This window comes from Myotis myotis, unplaced genomic scaffold (assembly GCF_014108235.1).
Source record: "Myotis myotis isolate mMyoMyo1 unplaced genomic scaffold, mMyoMyo1.p scaffold_m19_p_2, whole genome shotgun sequence".
NCBI lineage: Eukaryota > Metazoa > Chordata > Mammalia > Chiroptera > Vespertilionidae > Myotis > Myotis myotis.
This window is the reverse complement of record NW_023416324.1, coordinates 33743608-33763459: the sequence shown is the minus strand read 5'-3', so window position 1 is coordinate 33763459 and position 19852 is coordinate 33743608. Positions and strand designations below refer to the sequence as shown.

Below are 19852 nucleotides of genomic sequence, written 5' to 3'. Positions count from 1 at the left end.
TGCTTGGTTATGCCCAAGGAAGAAATGCTAAACCTACTGAGTCAAATGGAGTAAATATTTTGGCTACCTTATTTGGAGCTGTTAGACTCACTAGGCCAGTGGTTCTCAAAATTGTTTCATAGTGTCCTGAGAGCCACCAGAGGTACCCCAGCTGTCAAAGGGATATGAGAAAGAAAAGGCCAAATGCATGAGCATTAGGCTCCCAATTGCCCTCTCCCTGCATCCGTCAGAGTGGCCTTACTTTTCATATATTGTATGCATTGTAATTTTGCAGAATGTTTTGCTTGGGGCTGGGTAACCCTGTGAAAAGAAATTTGGAAATCATTGATGAGAGATCTTTAAAATCCCTTCTAGCTTTAAAATCTGATTCTTAACGGGCTGAACTCTAATATCCCATCTAGCTAAGTTTTATGAGTCTTTGATTCTAAGTTTCTCTTAATTGCTTTTCTGGCAAATATTTATCTCTAAGTTAGGCTCCTCTGCATTGACTAAAGGATCAAATAGTTTCCCCATTTTTATAACTTAAGTACACAGCACACCATATTTTAAAAGATAGAAATTTCACAGTGTATTTTATGTTATCTTTCAATAATACTGTGAGGATAGTGTGCCATATTTTACTAATGAAAATTTTGAGAACCATTGCAGTAAGGAAGTGCCAAGTTTGAAAATGCTACCCTTGCTTTTCAAACATACCCCTGGCAAACATAGATTAGTGCGAACTTTATAAAATCTCATAGAGCCTACTTTGTCTCTGACCTCACCAATAGTACCTGTCCCCTCATTTTTTGAGCAATTATTTATTGAGCACTTAATTGTGTTACTATAGGCTAGGGATGAAATAGACAAAAGTTCCTGTCTTCATTAAGTTTGTAAGCACTTTTTATTTTCCCTCCACCTGCAGTCTTTATCTAGGGGTATCACAGCAAGTTTAGAAATATATATAAGCCTTAAACTGAAAAATATTAAGCTTTGCTCTAACAAATGGCTCCTTATTTAGTAAAGCTTTTATAATGTTAAATGTGATTGCATAACTTATATTTTGAAATTTGATTTCCTTAAATAGCAAAGCACCGATGTTCATATGGTTAGTGATAGTGATGGAGATGACTTTGAAGATGCTCCTGAATTTGGGGTGGATGATGGAGAGGTATTCGGCATGGCGTCAACTGCCCTGAGAAAATCTCCAATGAGTGAGTATTAATAGCTCTTTGGGTCCGGCATTATAATTCTCCCTTTTATTGCAAAAACTTATTAAGGGTAGTGAACTTAAAAGTTTCTTACTGACTTTCGGGTTTGGAAAGAGAAAATATAACAAATAGGCATTATTCATTAGAACTAGTGCCTCTTGAGTTTTAATTTTATTAAGCCTACTGATTTTCAGTGCCTTCGTAAAATTCATTAAAATGCAAGGAAATGTAACTTGTTTCACATGTGTAATTAGCTATGAATCTGTCCCTTTACTTTAAACCTAGAGTTTGAAAAACAAATAGCTGGACTTTCTGTGACTGCAATTGTTTCCCCACATGTTACTAGAGATATCAAAATTTTTACTATTTAAATATTTTAATGAATTAAGCATTAAGTTGTACTTTTTTAAATCTTGTAATTAAATTGACCAAATCTCCAAAAACAAAAACAATAGTAGTATTACTTTTCCATTCACTGGTACTCATCTTTGGAAGAAAAAATAAATAAATGTGCTATCTCCCTCACTTACACCTTACAAGATACATACTGTAGAATCATAAGTGGTTGCTATATGCAAAATGATCCTTAAAATAAGTCCTTAAATGGCTCATTTACTCTGAAATTAGGGAATTCCTGGGGGCAGAAATAGGTATATTTGCATTAAATTGACGATTTTCTTGATTAATAGGTCTTTAAAATAAATTGAGATTCTTTTTATATAATTTAATCACAAGATGTCATTTCAAGGAAACATTGAAATTCTGAGTGATGCCTGGCACATGTTTTAATTGCCTATTAGCAAGATTGTGTCAGTTGTTTTTCCAAAATTTATGAGTTTGGGATTTTTTTAAGTTTCTTTCTCAAGATTTGATGAAATCTGCTAATGTATATCAAGTTAAAATGTCTCCCCAGATATATCACAGAAACTAAAACTTAATCTTATTTTCTCTTTATTGATTAAATATATTTCTTATATGTGGGATTAGATGTTATGTGGTTTGTTTTTTGTGTCTATTTGTTTTTTTTGTTTTTGTTTTTGTTTTTTCTTTTGTTTGTTTTTTAGTGCCAGAAAACGCAGAAAATGAAGGAGATGCCTTATTACAATTTACAGCAGAGTTTTCTTCAAGGTAGGGTTAGGATATTAACTATATGAAATTGATGTTTTTTTAATGACATTGTATTTTTCTGGAGCAGTTTTAATCATAAATTGATTATTTTTTTATTTCTCCTTAAAGTATTCAATGGTTCTGTTTGTCAACTTATTTAGTCCTGATAGTGAAACATGTAGTATTCACTATCAAATAACTAGTTAACCATTCATGCCACTTCATAGATGTAGTCATCTTATCTCTGTAGCTCTTTTTTCTTCTTCTTTTTAAATTTCAGAGAGGAAGGGAGAGGGAGAGAGAGATAGGAACATCAATGATCAGAAAGAATCATTGATCCGCTGCATCCTGCACGCTCCCTACTGGGGATCTATCCAGCAACCCGAGCATGTGCCTGACTGGGAAATGAACCGTTACTTTCTGGTTCATGGGTCATTGCTCAACCACTGAGCCACACTGGCCAGGCTTTGTATCTTTCTTTATTGAAGCACAATTAATGAATCACTAATTTAACATTTTGACTATATTCCCAAAGGACTAGGTTACAAAATACTACTTTTTAGTGTATCCTAGGGCAAACAAAATATGCTTCAAAATAACATTACATAGAAAATTAATTTTATTTTTTTATTATTTATTTTTTTAAATATATTTTTATTGATTTCAGAGAGGGAAATAGAAACATCAGTGATGAGAATCATTGATCAGCTGCCTCCTGCACGCCCCCCACTGGGAATTGAGCCCACAATCCAGGCATGTGCCCTTGACCGGAATTGAACCCTGGACCCTTCAGTCCACAGGCTGACGCCCTATCCATTGAGCCAAACTGGCTAGGGCTAAAAAGATAATTTTAAATGAAAGTGAATTTTTAAATGTTTGTTTGGAGTCATTTAGCATTTCTTTTTTTAAGAGTCTAATATAGCATGTTTTATGTGCATTTGAGATTCTCCAAAAGTGGTTAAGTAGAGAGGATTTAAATATTCAACCATAAATTTTCATGTAAATGATATTTCTCTTCTATTTTCTGATGTAATAGTATAATTTGAAAACTTTGCAGGATACCATTTTTCCCTTTCTGTTTGACTTCCAGAATAAATGAACTAAAATGCAAAGTTAAGGCCACAGTAGCTAGCGAAATCTTATGACAGTGGATAACCCAAAACTGCTTATTTATAAATGGCATGGTTTTGTGGCACTTATTAAATACATTTGCTAGATGTACTTAAAATTCTATTGTTCTAATATATCAGTATAGGTCAAGAAGAACTCTAAGAACTAATGAAGCTCATTCCCATGCCTTTAAAGAAATGTTTTAGAGTCTACTTTGAGAGGTGCCGGGGGCAAGGGGGAGGATAATTGGGGGAGAAAAAATAAAAAAATAAATGTTTTAATGTTTGATCTGTACATAAGAGATATTAGCCTTGAATTAACTTAAGTCATTGTTTAGACTTGTGTAACTTTAAAGTTCATTTGAAATGTATTTTAATTAATAGGCGCACTTTTTCCTATAGATATGGAGACTGCCATCCTGTATTTTTTATTGGATCATTAGAAGCTGCTTTTCAAGAGGCCTTCTATGTGAAAGCCCGAGATGTAAGTGCAGTCTTACTTTTTCTGGTTAAAAAGTACATCCCATAGGTTTACCACCAAGCCTGGGGCAATGCTTAATGTTTTCTGTTTTTTTCAGGTTGAAGACTTGATTTTGGTTCTGGTTCATCTGCCAACATAATCATTACCAAAATGCCCATTTCAGAGGGGTAGTAGTGTGATAGGGTACTGCTGGCTCTTGCAGAAGGCCTTGATACAGGGTTGTTGTTGTTGTTGTTTTTTAAATATATTTTATTGATTTTTTACAGAGAGAAAGAGAGAGGGATAGAGAGTTAGAAACATCGATGAGAGAGAAACATCGATGAGCTGCCTCCTGCACATCTCCCCCTGGGGATGTGCCCACAACCAAGGTACATGCCCTTGACTGGAATCAAACCTGGGACCTTTCAGTCCGCAGGCTGATGCTCTATCCACTGAGCCAAACCGGTCAGGGCAAGGGTTGTTTTTTTGTAGGAAAATAAAAAAGAGTGGACATGCTTAGAAGGGACCAGGCTACTTGTTTGTATTCTTTTCAGTTATGTGATTGACAGGTTCTTTCTAAAGGATTTTTCCTTCAGTCTTTTCCCAAAATGATTATTCCATCTAGTGGTATATATCTAATAGCTGCAATATATTTTTCCCAAAAGTCACTTTAGACAACAGAAAGATTCTTCCTTAACCTCAGAAATGGGCTTTGTGATCTTGAAATCAAGTAGATTGACATTTATAACAAGAATCAAAGGGTACATTTGAAGCAAGAAGGTGCTATACCATCACTCTGTTGGCAGCAGTCAAGACATGGCAGAAATCAGTAATCTGGTTTCTGCCTATTTGTACAGCTTCAGCTTTTCCCATTCCCTGCCTTACACTTAGTAAATCTAGCAACAGTGTACCATTTGTATTTTACCATAATTTTACTCTTTTTTTCATGTTTCCCTACTGTCAGGAATGGCTTTCTCCTGCTTTTTACCTGATTGACTCTACACTTTCTCTGAGACTTAACCTTTCCTGACTTTTCCACTCCTCCCTCTGACATTGACCGCAGCCACTCCTTTAATACTTTGCAATAATACTCTCTGCTCTTATTGTTACACTTAACATGTTGCTTATAATTATTCTTTCTCTCTCTCCATATATATATATATCTTCTTGAGGTTTTTTTTCTTTTTAGCTGCGACTGTGTAACCCTTACATTCTTATACATAGGAAATACTCTATATGTTTAATGAATGAAGGAAAAAAGAGAGGAAGGAATAGTGTGTAGATGGAGTAGAAGGTAAGTTATTGGAATTAAAGAGGGCACAGAATTTTGAGAATAGAGTTCAAGGATGCCTCTGAAATTTCTAGTTTCTAGTATATGTTAAACTCTGACCTAAAGAAAAATTGGTTATAAACAGATTTTAAAAATTGAATTGCAAGACATAAGAAATATAAACATCAGATGTTTTTTACCCTAAAAATGGTGGAATACTTCATCATACGGGCTGCTTTAAGCATCTATTTCTAACTCTTAAATCTATATTAAATTGATATTATTTTTAAAGAATTTCATTTTTTTAATACATGTTATAGTTTCTATAAATATAGGTTTATGGGAAATACTGAAAAGCAAAAAGAAAATATTCTAACAGATTTATGGTTAACTTTATGATATATGTTTTTTCATAATTTTTATTATATATTTCAATGAGTATATTTGTGAATATATTGAGTCATGTTATAATTTTGTTAAAATTTTTTTTTGCCTTTTAATATTATGATTATTTCTTAATTATATTTTAACTTTTTATAAAGATCATTTTAATATAGAAAAAGTAAAGCAGAATAGTATAATAAACACCCAAAATTCTCTATAGATTTAATAATTACTAAAATTTTGCCATATTTGCTTCTTCTATATGCAGGGAAATTAAAAGTTTTAATGGAGTTTTAAGGTTTAAAGCTTCAAAAGTTGAACTACTTACTTATAAAAGAGCAGCATTTGAAATTTAATTCTTTACATTTTTGTACTTATTTAAGGATTTTAGTGAATAATTTTTATAAGTTGTTTCATTCTCTGAAAATTGCAAACATTGACTAGAACAGAAAATAAATTTAAAATTTATTGAAAAATTCACAAAACAAATATAAAACAACTATAAAGTTTCAAATGATTTTTTTTAGTTTGCAGTAGTTAAATGATTGAAATAATTAAAACTTAAAACTGTTCAAAAACATTTTATATACCCTTATATATTCATTATTTTTTACTAAGCCATTTTAAAGTATATTACAGACATCATATTTTACCCCTAAAATCTTCTGCATGTATTTTTCAAATATAATGATATTTTTCTTCATCACCACAGTACCATGTAACAAAATTAACAGTAGTTCCCTAATATCATCTATCTTTTTAACTGGTTTTTTTTTGGGGGGGGGGGGGCACCACAATCCACTCAAGAATCATGAATTATATTTGGTTGTTAGATATCTTAAATCTCTTTTAAACAAGCACTGCCTCCACTTTTTTTTTTTTTTTTTCATGACATGTGCTTTGTGAAGAAATCATGCTAGATAACTTATACATTGTCCCAAATTCTGGATTTGTATGATTGTTTCTTTGTGGTATTATTTAACTTGTTCTTCTATCTCTGTATTTCCTGAAAAATGGATATTAGGTCTAAAAACTTTGTTTGATTCAGGTTGAACTTTTTTTGCAAGAATGCTTTGTAAGCAATGCTGAATACTTTTTTAACAGGATTTTTAATAGTTATAGAGTCATTGTATGACCATGTTATTATATTTAAAAAATTATTTATTGTTGGACGTAAACATGTTTGAAAGAATATCTAACTATAGCTTTGAAATAATATACTTTTTAATTCACTTTTTAATAAGAATGTATTTGTGATATATCTGTCTCTGCTTTCCAGCAAGATTACTAAGCAGTTGAAGTAAACAGAAGATGTCAGGGCTCTTTGTAACTTAAACTGTAGCTCCAAAAATAGGATAGACATCTTTTAAATCCCATTTTAAAAAGCTACTGTAAGATATACTATGAATACCTTAAACATTATAACTTTAAATGAAGATACTTATTTAAATATACAGTACTTATTAAAGAAGTTTTAATAAGCAACTTATACAATAAATTGGTATTTGGATTTATTTAGACTGATGATCCCCAGAGGAACATAAACTCATTAATTTCTGGGTATTTCTAATGAGCCAATTGATTGTTTTTTATTAGTACCTTGGTATTTCCAAAAGGTGAAAATCATTGGTTCATGTAATTAAATGTTTTGTGTCATATTAGATTTCTACCAAAATCAGCTGACCTCTTTGGACTCTTAAGCTGTCCATATCTTTCTTCCCTTGTCCAGGGCTTTTTTCTTTTCTTATTTTTCTTTTTCAAATTAAAGTTCAACAGTTTATGCATTGGTTACTATGTTACTCTAAAATTGAGTATTTTATCCACATGATAGATAAATTTTTCAAAATTAAATCTAAGCAGTTACATTTATTATGCTCATCAACCAAATTATACACATATTATATCAACATTAATATTGTAGTGATGAGGAAGCTCAGAAAAGCTAAATGACTGGCCCAAGACACATAAATAGTAAGTTGTAGAGACCCAAAAAGATCTCAGGTGTGGGAAATAGTGGTTAATACTGTTCTACCAAACTTGTTTTCAGTGGTAACTGCTGTACTACAGAATTCAGTTATCATACTTTTTATCTCCTTTTCAGAGTTCACATTTGAGAATTAAAAACAAATCTTTTTTGCCATTATTTTTTAAACTTCTGAATGAATCATTAAAAAAAAACAATTTGCTGATGTTCAAATATTTTAAGGCAAGTGTGACTGATACTGTGGCATTCTTACTAAATTTCTTTCATCTTAAATATCACATGCTTAATTTAAGCTGAGGGAGGCACATTAATTTTACCAGGGCAACAGATGAACTTCAAGCACCAGCATTCTTCACTTGAAGTGAGAAATTGAGTTCCCAGAGTAAATAAAAACAAGATTGAAGGTTTAAATCCTCTGCTAGGCTTTTTGAACTTATATACTCATTAAATGTTTATTGGAGTGGTGGGATTACAAAGGATTTAGGGAGCTTCATCAACTCATATATAGCTAATCACTAAGTAAAACACTACATTTGATAAAGTGTTTCTCACAATGCCACATTCAGTCCATCTTAATGAAAACTGCTTCAAACTGATTTTATTTGAGAGCACTTCTTGGTGAGAGTGCTCATAGTGCTTTCTGCCTTTTTCATGAGGAATTTACATGGGAGATAAATCAAAGCAGAGCTCCAACTTAGTAAAACAGGTATTCTAAGTTCTTGTGTTTAAGTTTATTGTGACAAAGTTTGACTTTTGACAATGGGTTGTTAAGTTTTATGACCCCCCCCCTCCCTTTCTCTTAACTATTAGGATATTCTTTCAGTTGATGGCCATAAATATTGATCACATGCCAAATGTGGTATAGAGGTTACCTGCCCTTAAGATGCTCACAGTCTAGTGGGAAGATAAGACAATATAAACAGATCTATATAGTATAACATGGTATAGAAGCAAAGAGGAGAGGTACTTCATCTACCCTAGAAATTCAGGGAGATTTCTTGAGCTACGTCTGATGACTAATACTTAGGCAGATACCAGAATTATTAAAAATAAATAAAAGAAAAACGGTCTATAGCAAAGGCAAGAAAATTAAAATGAGAGAAATACAAACCGAAAATCAAGACGGGTAGTTGGATTGCAAGGTACGAGGCTGGGAAGATCAGCAAGGACCATGGCATGGGGGGGCATTGTGATTCCCAGTATTACCTAGCATTTTAAAGATATTTGTTGTATGAGGCTTATATTTTATCTTCAGATAAGTGAGCAATGGTCATCTTCCTTAATTGAGGTTGTAGAAGAGTCACCATTGGCCACATTGTCCCTGGGAGTTCCTCAAAAGAAGGTTCTTTTCCTTTTTAAAGCCTTTCCACCTCTCATTCTGCTACCCCCAAATTCTCTTCACAACAAAAAGTACCCTAGAGAAAGTCAACAGCAATAAAAATCCCAGTGCTAGGATTTATCTCTCATGTGAAGGATTGTTCCTTTTCCAGCATCCCCTTGGGAGACTGCACTTTGATATATCAATAATCCTGTTACATCTCCTTAGATCTTCACTTCAGACCAGTGCCGGTTCCAAATATTACACATAAATTAAGGAAACCAGTGCTCAATTTTGTATTTCCCCCTTATTGACTCTATGGCCCCAAATAAGCAATAAGCCGGTTTCTAATCTGGGAAGAAAAAAAGGGGGATGAAGATAATAATATCTATATGGTGTGATAAAAATTAAATGGGATGCTACCCATAAATGCTCCCAGCACTGTGGCTATGGTGCTGTTAAGCATTTTTGGACAAATTTGAGGAATTTTTGTACAATGACAAAACAGATTTTCTCATGTAATTCATGAACTAGTTCTAAGAATAGTTCCAGAAAGGAATTTTGAGAATCCCTGTGAGCATTTGCAGTACTAAAATGAGTATTATGCATTAACTGTGCCTGTTACCAAGTTTTATTACCTTTTTTTTAAAAAAAAATCAGACCATTTTAAAGTAGTTGCTATTCTACTTCCTCATGTTAAATCTAAATATCATTACTGATCAGTGTTGTTTAAGAAAAATAAGTCCTACACAGCTATAGTTGATGAGTTTCCAGCGCTCTAGCATCCAGAAAAACTAGGCAAACAAACTTATTTGTACTTTCGGAAATATACACAGTCTGTTCATCTTATCTTTTGTTTTCTTTTCAATTTAAATTTCTTAAAGGTAAACAGTGTTCTTAGAGTAATTTTATATGATAGCTAGGACAGCATCCTACACATCTATGAGATAAGACCTAGATTCTAATAGAATTTTTAAAGTATATTTCATTATGCAAATAAAGTGTGTGTTGTAAAATAGTAATATGGGTACATATAAAGTAGAAAATGAGTTACCACATAATCCCAATCTGAAAATAACCACTATTAAATCTGTTTACTTTGAAATGTGATTTTTTTAAAAAAAAACTGCAAGCATATATATAAACAAGAAGTTTATTTTATATAAATGCAACTGTATCAAATCTGCTGTTCTATAATTAGATGTGAACACTAAACAGTACATTGTTAGCAACATATTTAGAATTTGCCTCTAATTCTCCAGCTGAGTTATCATATTTACTGGCACACATTATAGGCACACATTCACACACATTCTCCTATTTAGCAGGCCTGTGGTTAACTAGGGGTAGTTATTCCTCTCAGAAGAGAAGAGGATCAGAAAAATCCTGCCTGCTCTTTTATGTGGCTGCTTTTCTGGCCATTGTTACTGCTCCTATGTGTTCACCTGGAAAACCAATGAGATGAGATCTTTGGTCTGGCCGGAAACTGCCTGCATATTTTCTTGTCTCTATACTCTGTCTCCCAACGTCTCCAAAGAGCCTGGCTGCCTCTCTACAGTTTGCCATAGGAGCCAATCACTTGAGCTTCTAATTTCCTTAGTCATAAGAACTTCAGTCACCTATTGTCCTTCCTCAAAGATATTTCATGATTTGAGTATTACAGTCTAAGCAGTGAAAACTGATAAAGCTTTATATCCAGTGAACATTTGTCAGCTTATTTTGTGAAGAGAATTTGATTTTGCTTTAGGCTTTTTGTTTGTTTTTTCTTAACCTATGACTTCCATGTGAGAGTTCTTCGTATGTGAGACTCAAATACATCTGCATCCTCAAGATTTCAGAGTGCTATCCTAACACCTGCTTCAGCAAGTGAGAGGGAAAGACACCATCTAGGCGTCTCCGCACCTTCAGTAGCTCCAGTCCATTGCTGCCCATTGGTCCCCAAACTCAGCTTTGGGAGCCAAAAAAGGCAAAGTGTCATGATTTTCCCCTCAAATCAGTCTGCACTCTGGGTCTTCTCTCTTCAAAAATTACTAACTTTGAATTCTGTGAGCACATCAGGCCATTGACATCACCGGGCTTTCCCCAAACTTTTCTCTTTGGTTTTTCTCTTTTTTTTCCTCACAACAACCTAAATTTAAAATTCAGCTCAAGTCACTGAGAAGTTAGTAACTATAACCTGCTTTTAAAATTTAGCTCAAGTATAACCTTCATGAAGAAACAGGCAGTCTGAGTTCATGCTTAGCCTTGGGACTTCCTCTGTTACAGTACTCATATCACCACTCTCATCTAAATAAAGTGTTGGACTTTTCACCTCCAGAGCTATATGGCACCCAAAGCACAGAATAGTGAAGTCCCTTTCCCGAGGTCACACAGCTGGGAGGGGGCAAAGCAGGAATTTCATCCCAAACAGTATGGTTTCATGTTGCCCTGCCTTTATTTACTTGAGTCACCATTGCATGCTGGTCTAGACCTACAAACATCCATATACAGGAACAGGATTATGGAAGTAGGCAGTGTACTGGAATGATCCTAATTAGAGCCTAGATTTAAAACAATAAATAAAACAGCTACAGAGGACATGTTGAGGTACTTGGTGTTATATAAAGGAATGTCTTCTTTTCTTAGGAAGCAGAACTTAAAATATTTAGGGTTGAGATGTCATGATGTTCATGATATATGCAACTTTAAATGTTTCAAGAAGAAGCATAATAAGAATGATAGAGCAAATATAGCAAAATATTAATAATTAATCTAGGGAAAGGATAAATGGGTGTTTATTGTTGTATCAGTATATCAGTTGTTTGTATCTACAGATAATCCCCAAACTTAAAACAAGCAAATAATAGTGATGATGATTCGGATTATTATGGTAATGATGATAGAAAAGAAGGGAAATGGAAGAGAAGAAGCAAGTCAGGCCCCAGTTTACACAAAGGAAAATATTTTTATTTTAAATTTATTTTCATTCTTAGACTGAAAAAACTGACCTAGCATTTCTAGAAATTATTTCTCATTTCAACTTTTAAATCATTGAACATTCAGGTTATGAATGTTCTGGTACTCAAAAGAAACTAGACAACATCCTTTTCAGTTCAGCAGCAAATATTTTCTGAGTGTCTGCTCTGTGCCTGGCTGATTTTGAGACATAGCCAGCTCATTTCTCCCAGCTCCAATATTCTTTGGTTCTGTGATGCTAAGTGCCTAAATACAATAGCTACTGTAGCTCAAGGACAGGCCATATTGGTTGTCCTCAGCGTGGCATTTCCTAAGCATCAACTTAGACCTTTGTTCCTCAATTTGAATGTGAAGATTGGTGAGGTCCTAATGGCAAGAGCACAGTTAAGCATCCCACACACTATTGCCAGTATGAGAAATGAAGGAGCTGCATTATCTTTAATACATTTTTATGGCTATTATTTCTCTTGGAATTGCGTTCAAATCCTTTATTTTGCATTGATAGTTCTGCACTCTTCATCCTAACAGCTACATTTTATTCAGTACCTACTATGGGGTCAAGCATTTTAAATAGGCATTATACCTACTTTATCCATAATCCTTACTACACCCATTTTGCCCCAAATTCACACAGCTAGTAAGTGGCAAAACTGGGTTTAGCACAGAGCTTTTTGTTACTTTAAAACTAGGAGACTTTCCTCTACACTGTGTTACCTAAACCTCAATCATAGAGGGAGTCTGAGGGGAGTGTAGCTGGGCAGCTCGCCTTTGTCATCTACCAGACTTACGCCCTCTCTGCCAAATTAGGAAGCACAAATAAAATATAGGTTTTTTTAATTCCCCAATTTTATCACTTATCATATGGTACTGTAATGAAATCTTCCTTCCTCCTATACCACCTTCTCTCCAACTGTTTGAGGGCAAGGGAACTTTGTTTTGTTCATCTTTATATTTTTAATACCTAATACATCGGTACTCCACAAATGTTAGTGAACTAATTATTAATGGGCCAAAGGAAAAATGTTATAGTAATGGAAAACAAAACATTTTCTTATGCTTTTTCTATGTGCCAGATGCCCTTTCTTCACAAAAGCAGTTTTCTGATATGCTCAGTTTTCACTGTTTTAGCCTGTGTTTAATTGAGCTCAAGAAAAAAAAATCTGAAATCTGAGTCTGGGGTTCATTTAACTGTGCCTATAATTTAATGAAATTTATGTAGCCCAAGTTTACTAGCATTTGCATATTAGTAAGAATCTTTATATTTTGCTTATTATTACTATCATAACAGAAGAAAAATTTTGTTGAAAGCTTATTATGTTAGAAAAGATTATTTTAAAACTATTCCATCTCCCTTTCTGAAAGCTACAATAGGAGTACCTCCAGCCTGAAGATCCTCTTCGGATACTCTTTTTATTGTGTCCTTTTTCTCACAGTTTAGAGCTTAAAGTGAGATTTTTTTTTTTTTAAGTGTGTTTTCCTGGCATCTCATGTTTAACAGTGTCAGGGTTTGTGTCCCTGGACGAAAACTGTTTCTCCAGAGCCTTTTTTCTCTCAGCTTCCAGTGAAAAGAGGGGCGAGGCGAGCCAGTAGCTTACCACAAAGCAATGCCACCACAAAGGAAAGATTAAGGGTTTAGAGAGAGGTCAATGTGGGTTTTTCTCTAACTAAACACTTTCCTAAAGTTTCCTTGTGGAAAAATAATGAAGTCATCTCAGAGTTTTTAAAGAATTTTTATTTCTTTTTCACCGTCTGCATTCGCTTGTCTTCTCAGCATGGATGTTTAATCTTCCAAGGCTTTGTGAATTGGCCCAAATGAATAAGTGGTGATCTGTCTCTCTAGGAGCTAGAGGCTTATTCTAAGGGCCTAATCACTGAGTAAACACATCTTTGCCCTCCCTCTCACAACTGCGATATAATAGTCGAGATTCTAGCACAGTAACCTGGATATTGCAGGGACCAATGCTTTGAAATGCAGAATGGTTGATCCTCCAAAACAGACAGTGCCTGATCTTTGCCTGCCTCTTTCTTCTTTTGTAAATTAAATATTGCCAAAGAGATGCTGTTTTATTGCTTGATATTGTGCGTTAGTGCCCTGGATTTCCAAGTTTAGTTTCAGTCAGCACTGTCGGTTGCACTTATAGGGAACTCTGCATGTTGGGTTTCTTGGTAGCCTCTTCGGCACATGTGTGTTTTGATTTGGAAGAGCATTTAAATTAAATCATTGAGATAGCAATGTAAATCGCTAATCTCTTTCCCAAAGTTTAAATGTTCTATTGCAGTGTTCTTGAGAGAAATAGGCATTTCAATGATTTAAGTATTGCCATTGTTTGGTTAGAAATATGCTGATTTAAAAGTGGACTGCTCTTGTTCCCACTGTCTCATTAAATATAGTTGCTGAGAAACGATTGAGCAGAATTAGAGGTTGACATCCCTCTGTCTATTCAGCTGGAGAGCTCCTAAGAAAAGGAACTCAGTTTGTTAGTGCTGCCAGGTTCAGTTCCTTTCCCTAAAGCAGCAGATTTCTAGATTCATTTACTAAAAGTGATTAGGCATTGCTGCTGCCATTTGTTGTCTTTTTTTTTTTTTTTTTTTTTTTTTTTTTTGCCAGGAGGGGCTGTTTGAAATCAACATTCAAGTTTCTTTCATCAAACATGCTGAGACCTATGCTAGCTTAGGGATGCAAAGAAGACTGAAAGAGACCCAGTCCTCACACTGGAGAGACTTGGGGGGCGGGGGATATACTGGTAAACAATTAGAATACTAATGGGAAGAGATAGAGGTCCAGAAGAGGAAGCTCTTAACTCTGCCTAAGGGAATCAGGGGAGGTTTCACAGAGGAATTTGCTTTGAGCCTTAAAAGATGAGTAGGAATTGATCAGATAAGTATCTCTTCAACAATGTATCTGATTACAAACTTCGTAGAAGCCTCTACGGTTTTCTGCAGACTCAACATAGATGAACCCTGAGTCTTTTTTATTCATCATTTTATCACCACTGCTCCCTGCTGTGCCTAACACAAAGTATTTCATCAAATGCTTGTTGAATGAATGAATAAATGACTTGAAACATGGAAGCATCTATTGTTGGAGTAGCTGAGCTACTTATCTTAGGAATCCTGCTCTTATTCTCATCACATGCTGTCTGTGAGGCTCCAGAAACCCTGCTGTATGAGCAGTGGCCAGTCTGGCATCTTCATATTGTATAAGCACTTTAAGCCTTACCTATAATGTTGGCAATTTCCCTGCTATTATCAAAGAAAGAACAGTAGGCTTAGAGTCAGTCAATCCGGGTTTTATTCTCAGATGTACTGCTTATTTAACTGGTTATGGAATTTAGGACAAGTCAGCTTTTAAATTTCCTCATATACTAATAAAGTTAACACTATTTTACAGGTTTATTCTGGGGACTAAAATAGATAATGGGTATGTAACTGCCTCCTCTTCATAGTAGATGCTTTTGGAATCTTAATCTACCTTCATCTATTATAAAGTTTAACTTTGAAAAAGATATTTTAATGATTTTTTATTATAATTTGGTTTATTTATCAGGATAATTCCATCAGATAAGTTGATCAGACTTCATTAACTTTCATCAACATGAGCCTTATATTTTTCTGTAAATGTTCTTTGATTTAGTATCTCACACAAGTTTTTCTTTATTATCATCACATCTTTATTTAATATGAAGGGAAAGCCTGAGCTTCCTTGAAATTTTCCTTTGCTAGAATTTCAAATGTTTGTACATTGTCTTTACCATAAAATTTTCTTTCCATTTCCTAGTAATTGACTGTTCTTTAAAGTCAACTCTTTTACAAGATAGCACCAAGAAGTCAGTTAATGACAATTTAGGCTCTTTAATTGTCGTTGTTGTTGTTAAAGCTGTTAGGTTGCAATTTATGTTGCTCAGTTTTAATTTTTAGTTTCTATGATCTTACTGAATGTTCAACTACGATAGAACACTTTTAAGAGACCAAATGTCATTTCTTGAAAGCAAGTTTTAACAGGTAGAAGGGAAAGAATAATATTCCATATAAGAAACTACATTATTGGGCATTTTCTGAAATATAAACCAGAAAGAATTTATGTGAAGTGAACATTTTTCTATCCTTTCAAGTGGCAATTAGAAGTTACCTGCTCTTGAATTAGAACTTTAATATGGGGACACATTAAGGGCTTTACAATTACCTGTAGAATTAAAACAAAACTTCATTTTAGACTTTTTCCTTTTAAGTAGAAGAGACTACTCAGTGTTTAGATTAAAAACAATAAAAATATATAAAGAGAATTTAACAGTCACTCTTAATCAGTATTTTTTTCTTTGTATAGTTGTAGAGTTCAAAAGAAAATGCAATTCTTTTGCAATTTCTGCTTGAGATAGGCTTGCAAACATTAACAGGAGTCTATGATAGCAGTCTGTAAAATGGAATATAATCATCCCAGCCTCTTTAGAGTATAAGGAAGCAAATCTCTTCATATCAGTAAATGCTTTAGGAACTCCCAAGTATTGGGTACTCTTTTAGAGAATAGCATTTAATTTTTGTCTTTGCTGCTTATATTGACTGAATCTGATGCCCTTCTAAAATTTAAGAAATCTTACATTAGTAAATATTTTAACTCATCAGTTTTTTCTTCTCTTTTCAGAGAAAGCTTCTTGCTATCTACCTCCACCATGATGAAAGTGTATTAACCAACGTGTTCTGCTCACAAATGCTATGTGCTGAGTCTATTGTCTCTTATCTGAGTCAAAATTTTATAACCTGGGCTTGGGATCTGACAAAGGACGCCAATAGAGCAAGGTAATATTGTTCACAACTTATAGCTGGGCTATTCTTTTTTTTAAGGCCATCACTGTATTTGGTTTTTATCATCATAAACATTTTCATCCTGAGCATTAAATTCTCTATATTTAATTAGATATTAGCCATTTGTTGTAGCTAATATATGCAGTTACTCACAATTATGAATTCCTTAACTTTTAAAGATTTCTTAAATTCAAAAATAACTACAAAACTAAAACACATTGTTCTCATCTTTTTTGCAATCAAAGAGATATTGTACATTTCTGTTTATTATATGTTCTAATATTGTAATATGTTGTTGAACATTTAGAGAAAAATCTGTTTTTAAATAATGTTTAGAAAAGGCAAGGCAAGTCTAACATATAATCCTAGTAGCAAGTTTATTTTTTTAATAATTCCAGTGAAGAAGACAAGACATTCTGGGTCAGTCCAGTGGAATTGGTAATAGCTTAACTTGAGCATATGCTAATTGATGTAATCGCTTTATTGCACATATTCTTTTGCACACATCCATAATCTCAATAGGAAAAAAAATCCCTTTTCTAGTTGCCAGGGTAAATTTTAGTTTGTTAATCATAACTGTAAGTGATAAATAATTCTTCATATTTTGCCTATTTGCATTTCCCATCTGAAATATATTTCATTGTGTTTAATTACACATGTGGCCACAGCATCCCGTGATGTTACTTTGGGTGTGTTAACACAATCATAATCACAGGCTATTGGTTTATGAACAAGGAGATTAGATTAATTCATTTTAAGGCAAGTCTATTGTAGCTACCTATTTTAAGTGATTATAGCACAATTAGAAATTAACTCATCTGATTTGTCTATATTATTTTGCGGCATACTGAATTTTTGCTCATCATTCAGACTTTGTTTTATGTAAGCTGAATCTGAAAAGAAAAATGATCTTCCTTTAAATGTGAAGCAAAAGAATGTAGAAGCAATTCCTTCATCTAATACTTCATTTCTTTAAGCAAATGGTTAGGAAATTTCTTAGGATGACTTCGTTCTGCCTTGGAAATCTCCCATGTTATACATAAATAAAGAACCTTTAGTACCTGTATTTGTTTAAATTAAATCAGACTATTATGCACACTCAGTTAAAGGTGATGAAAAGCAGTGCCAAAAACAGATAAAAATGCAGCATCGAAGGTCTTTCATGAGGCAAAATACATAGACTGGAGACTTGGCTAAATCTTTTACTATTCACTGGCAGTAAGGAATCTCCTCCTTTCCTTTTATCCACAACTTGATGGAGAAGGAAACACTATTTCTAAACCATCTGTAGTGGCTAAGTTCAGCGGGCTACCTGCTGTTATTTTGTTCTATCCTCCATTTAATTCCTTAGTTCCTTTTATTTTACAATGACAAAAAATTGCAGTGTAGTTTCTTTTGAAAAACAGTGTTTGAGGGGGTTTTTTATGACTGGCAATCAACAGCCATGTAATTGCTTTGTTATGTTTTACTAAAGAAGTCTGTTAAGTAGTACAACTTTGATACACTAGTAATAAGAGTTTGCAGGTTACAGAGACACCTGTGGTGACCAAAGCGACAGAAGCTGCTTAGTAGAAAGAGCCAGTACAGCTGTGTCCTATTAACTCCTTATGACACTTTTTTAAAACACAAAATAAAGGCCTTGTTTAAGGCTTTAGAGCTATTTCTCAATGAATTGAGGATGGGCTATGAAGTATGATAGGATATTTCAATCTATATTTTTTTAAATGTGGCATCTTGTTAGTAAGTTTCTGTCATCAAAATAAAAAGAAATGATATTAAATACTGAAAATAGAAATATCTAGGAATTCAATTTAATAAAGAATGTAACGATTTCTGGAATTTAAAATACTTGGCATCCTTATTTAAAATCAAATTCCATCTGTATTACAAATTTAAAACTATTTTAACTTAAGTTATTACACTTCTCTCTAAAAAGCAATGCAGTTATGTAGCTACTTTTCATGTGCAGTCCTCATTATTACTGTTAAGGCAAATAGGAAAATATACATTTTACAAACAAGATGAAAATTCAATGGACTGACATATTCCTAAAAGAGAATAAAAGTGGATTTCCTTTTGACATATGAAACTGTAAGAGAATTAGTTATTTAGGCTGATATTAGTACCCCCAAAAAGGGTTTACTTTAGCTGCAAGTTTCTTACCACCTATCATAGATTCATCTAAATAAAATTGTCTAATTGAGTTTTGTCTCTGTGGTCTCTCTTGTATTTTATCACCACATTTATCCAAAGGTGTTTGTCATGAAAATTAATTGCACCATCCATTTGATGCTATTGCCATTGAGTAACAACACTTCAAACTTTTAAATCAGTAGAAGATTGCTGCATTAATAATTAGTGGGCTACATATGGAAAGTTGTTATGCCATCATTTGTCTATTACTAGGGAGTTAAAATGGGACAGATTTACATGTGGAAATGTAGAGGAGATTTCCAGGCATCAGAAATAAGATTGTTGCTGTAGGTGCCCTTTTACCTGGGGATGGGGGTGGGGGGTTGCTTGTTTGTTTGTTTTATGACAAAATGTAAAAGTTCAGAAATGAATTTATGGTGGATGGCTTGTCTGGTCCCATACCTGGCTATTGTAGTTGAGGCTAGTCATAAATTTAGAAAAACCTGAACCTGTAAGCTATTTAGTCTGGATGCTTCCTTAGTGGTTTTCTGGAACTATCCCTAATAGCCAGGGGAAATTGATGCCCAAGATGGGTAAAGACTTGCCAAGCAAATTTATGTTTGCTTATGAAATACTCTGATTAAGCCTACAGAAGCATTAATCCTTAATTTACTGTGAATCTCTCATGTCTGTAGAATATAAGTGAAGGATATGGAACTAAGTGAATGCTTTGGTAGGGTTACTAGAATGTCAATTGCTATTATGTTAAATTTCCTCATTTCCCTAATAAACTAGAGTAAAAAATAAACAGATTTCTATAGAATGTCACTGTCTTACATCCCTGTGATGTTGATGATTTTGAATTTCTCACCTCCAAAATAATTCTAATAACTTTCTTTATAAGTTGAATACTCAAGTTAACCAACCTATCTATATAATAAAAACCTATGCGACCGTTAAGGCAGAACGACTGGTCACGATGATGCGCAATGACCACCAGAGGGCAGACACTCAATGCAGGAGCTGCCCCTGGTGGTCAGTGTGCTCAGCCAGAAGCCAGGCTCACGGCTGGCAAGTGCAGGGGCAGTGGCGGGAGCCTCTCCTGCCTCCGTGGCAGTGCTAAGGAGCAGTGAGCAGGTGGG

The 19852-nt window shown here is 34.0% G+C and overlaps 1 protein-coding gene across 8 annotated transcripts in view; it reads left to right on the top strand.

The window, feature by feature from the left end:
- The window catches only part of FAF1 (Fas associated factor 1), a 372784-nt gene that overhangs the window by 247642 nt on the left and 105290 nt on the right, over positions 1-19852 (top strand). For all 8 annotated transcript variants that reach the window (XM_036349475.1, XM_036349474.1, XM_036349476.1 and 5 more), the window contains 4 exons: positions 1067-1193; positions 2255-2318; positions 3809-3890; positions 16417-16571. In XM_036349475.1, coding sequence (XP_036205368.1) covers positions 1067-1193; positions 2255-2318; positions 3809-3890; positions 16417-16571 — 428 coding nt within the window. The remainder of the gene's footprint in view (positions 1-1066; positions 1194-2254; positions 2319-3808; positions 3891-16416; positions 16572-19852) is intronic.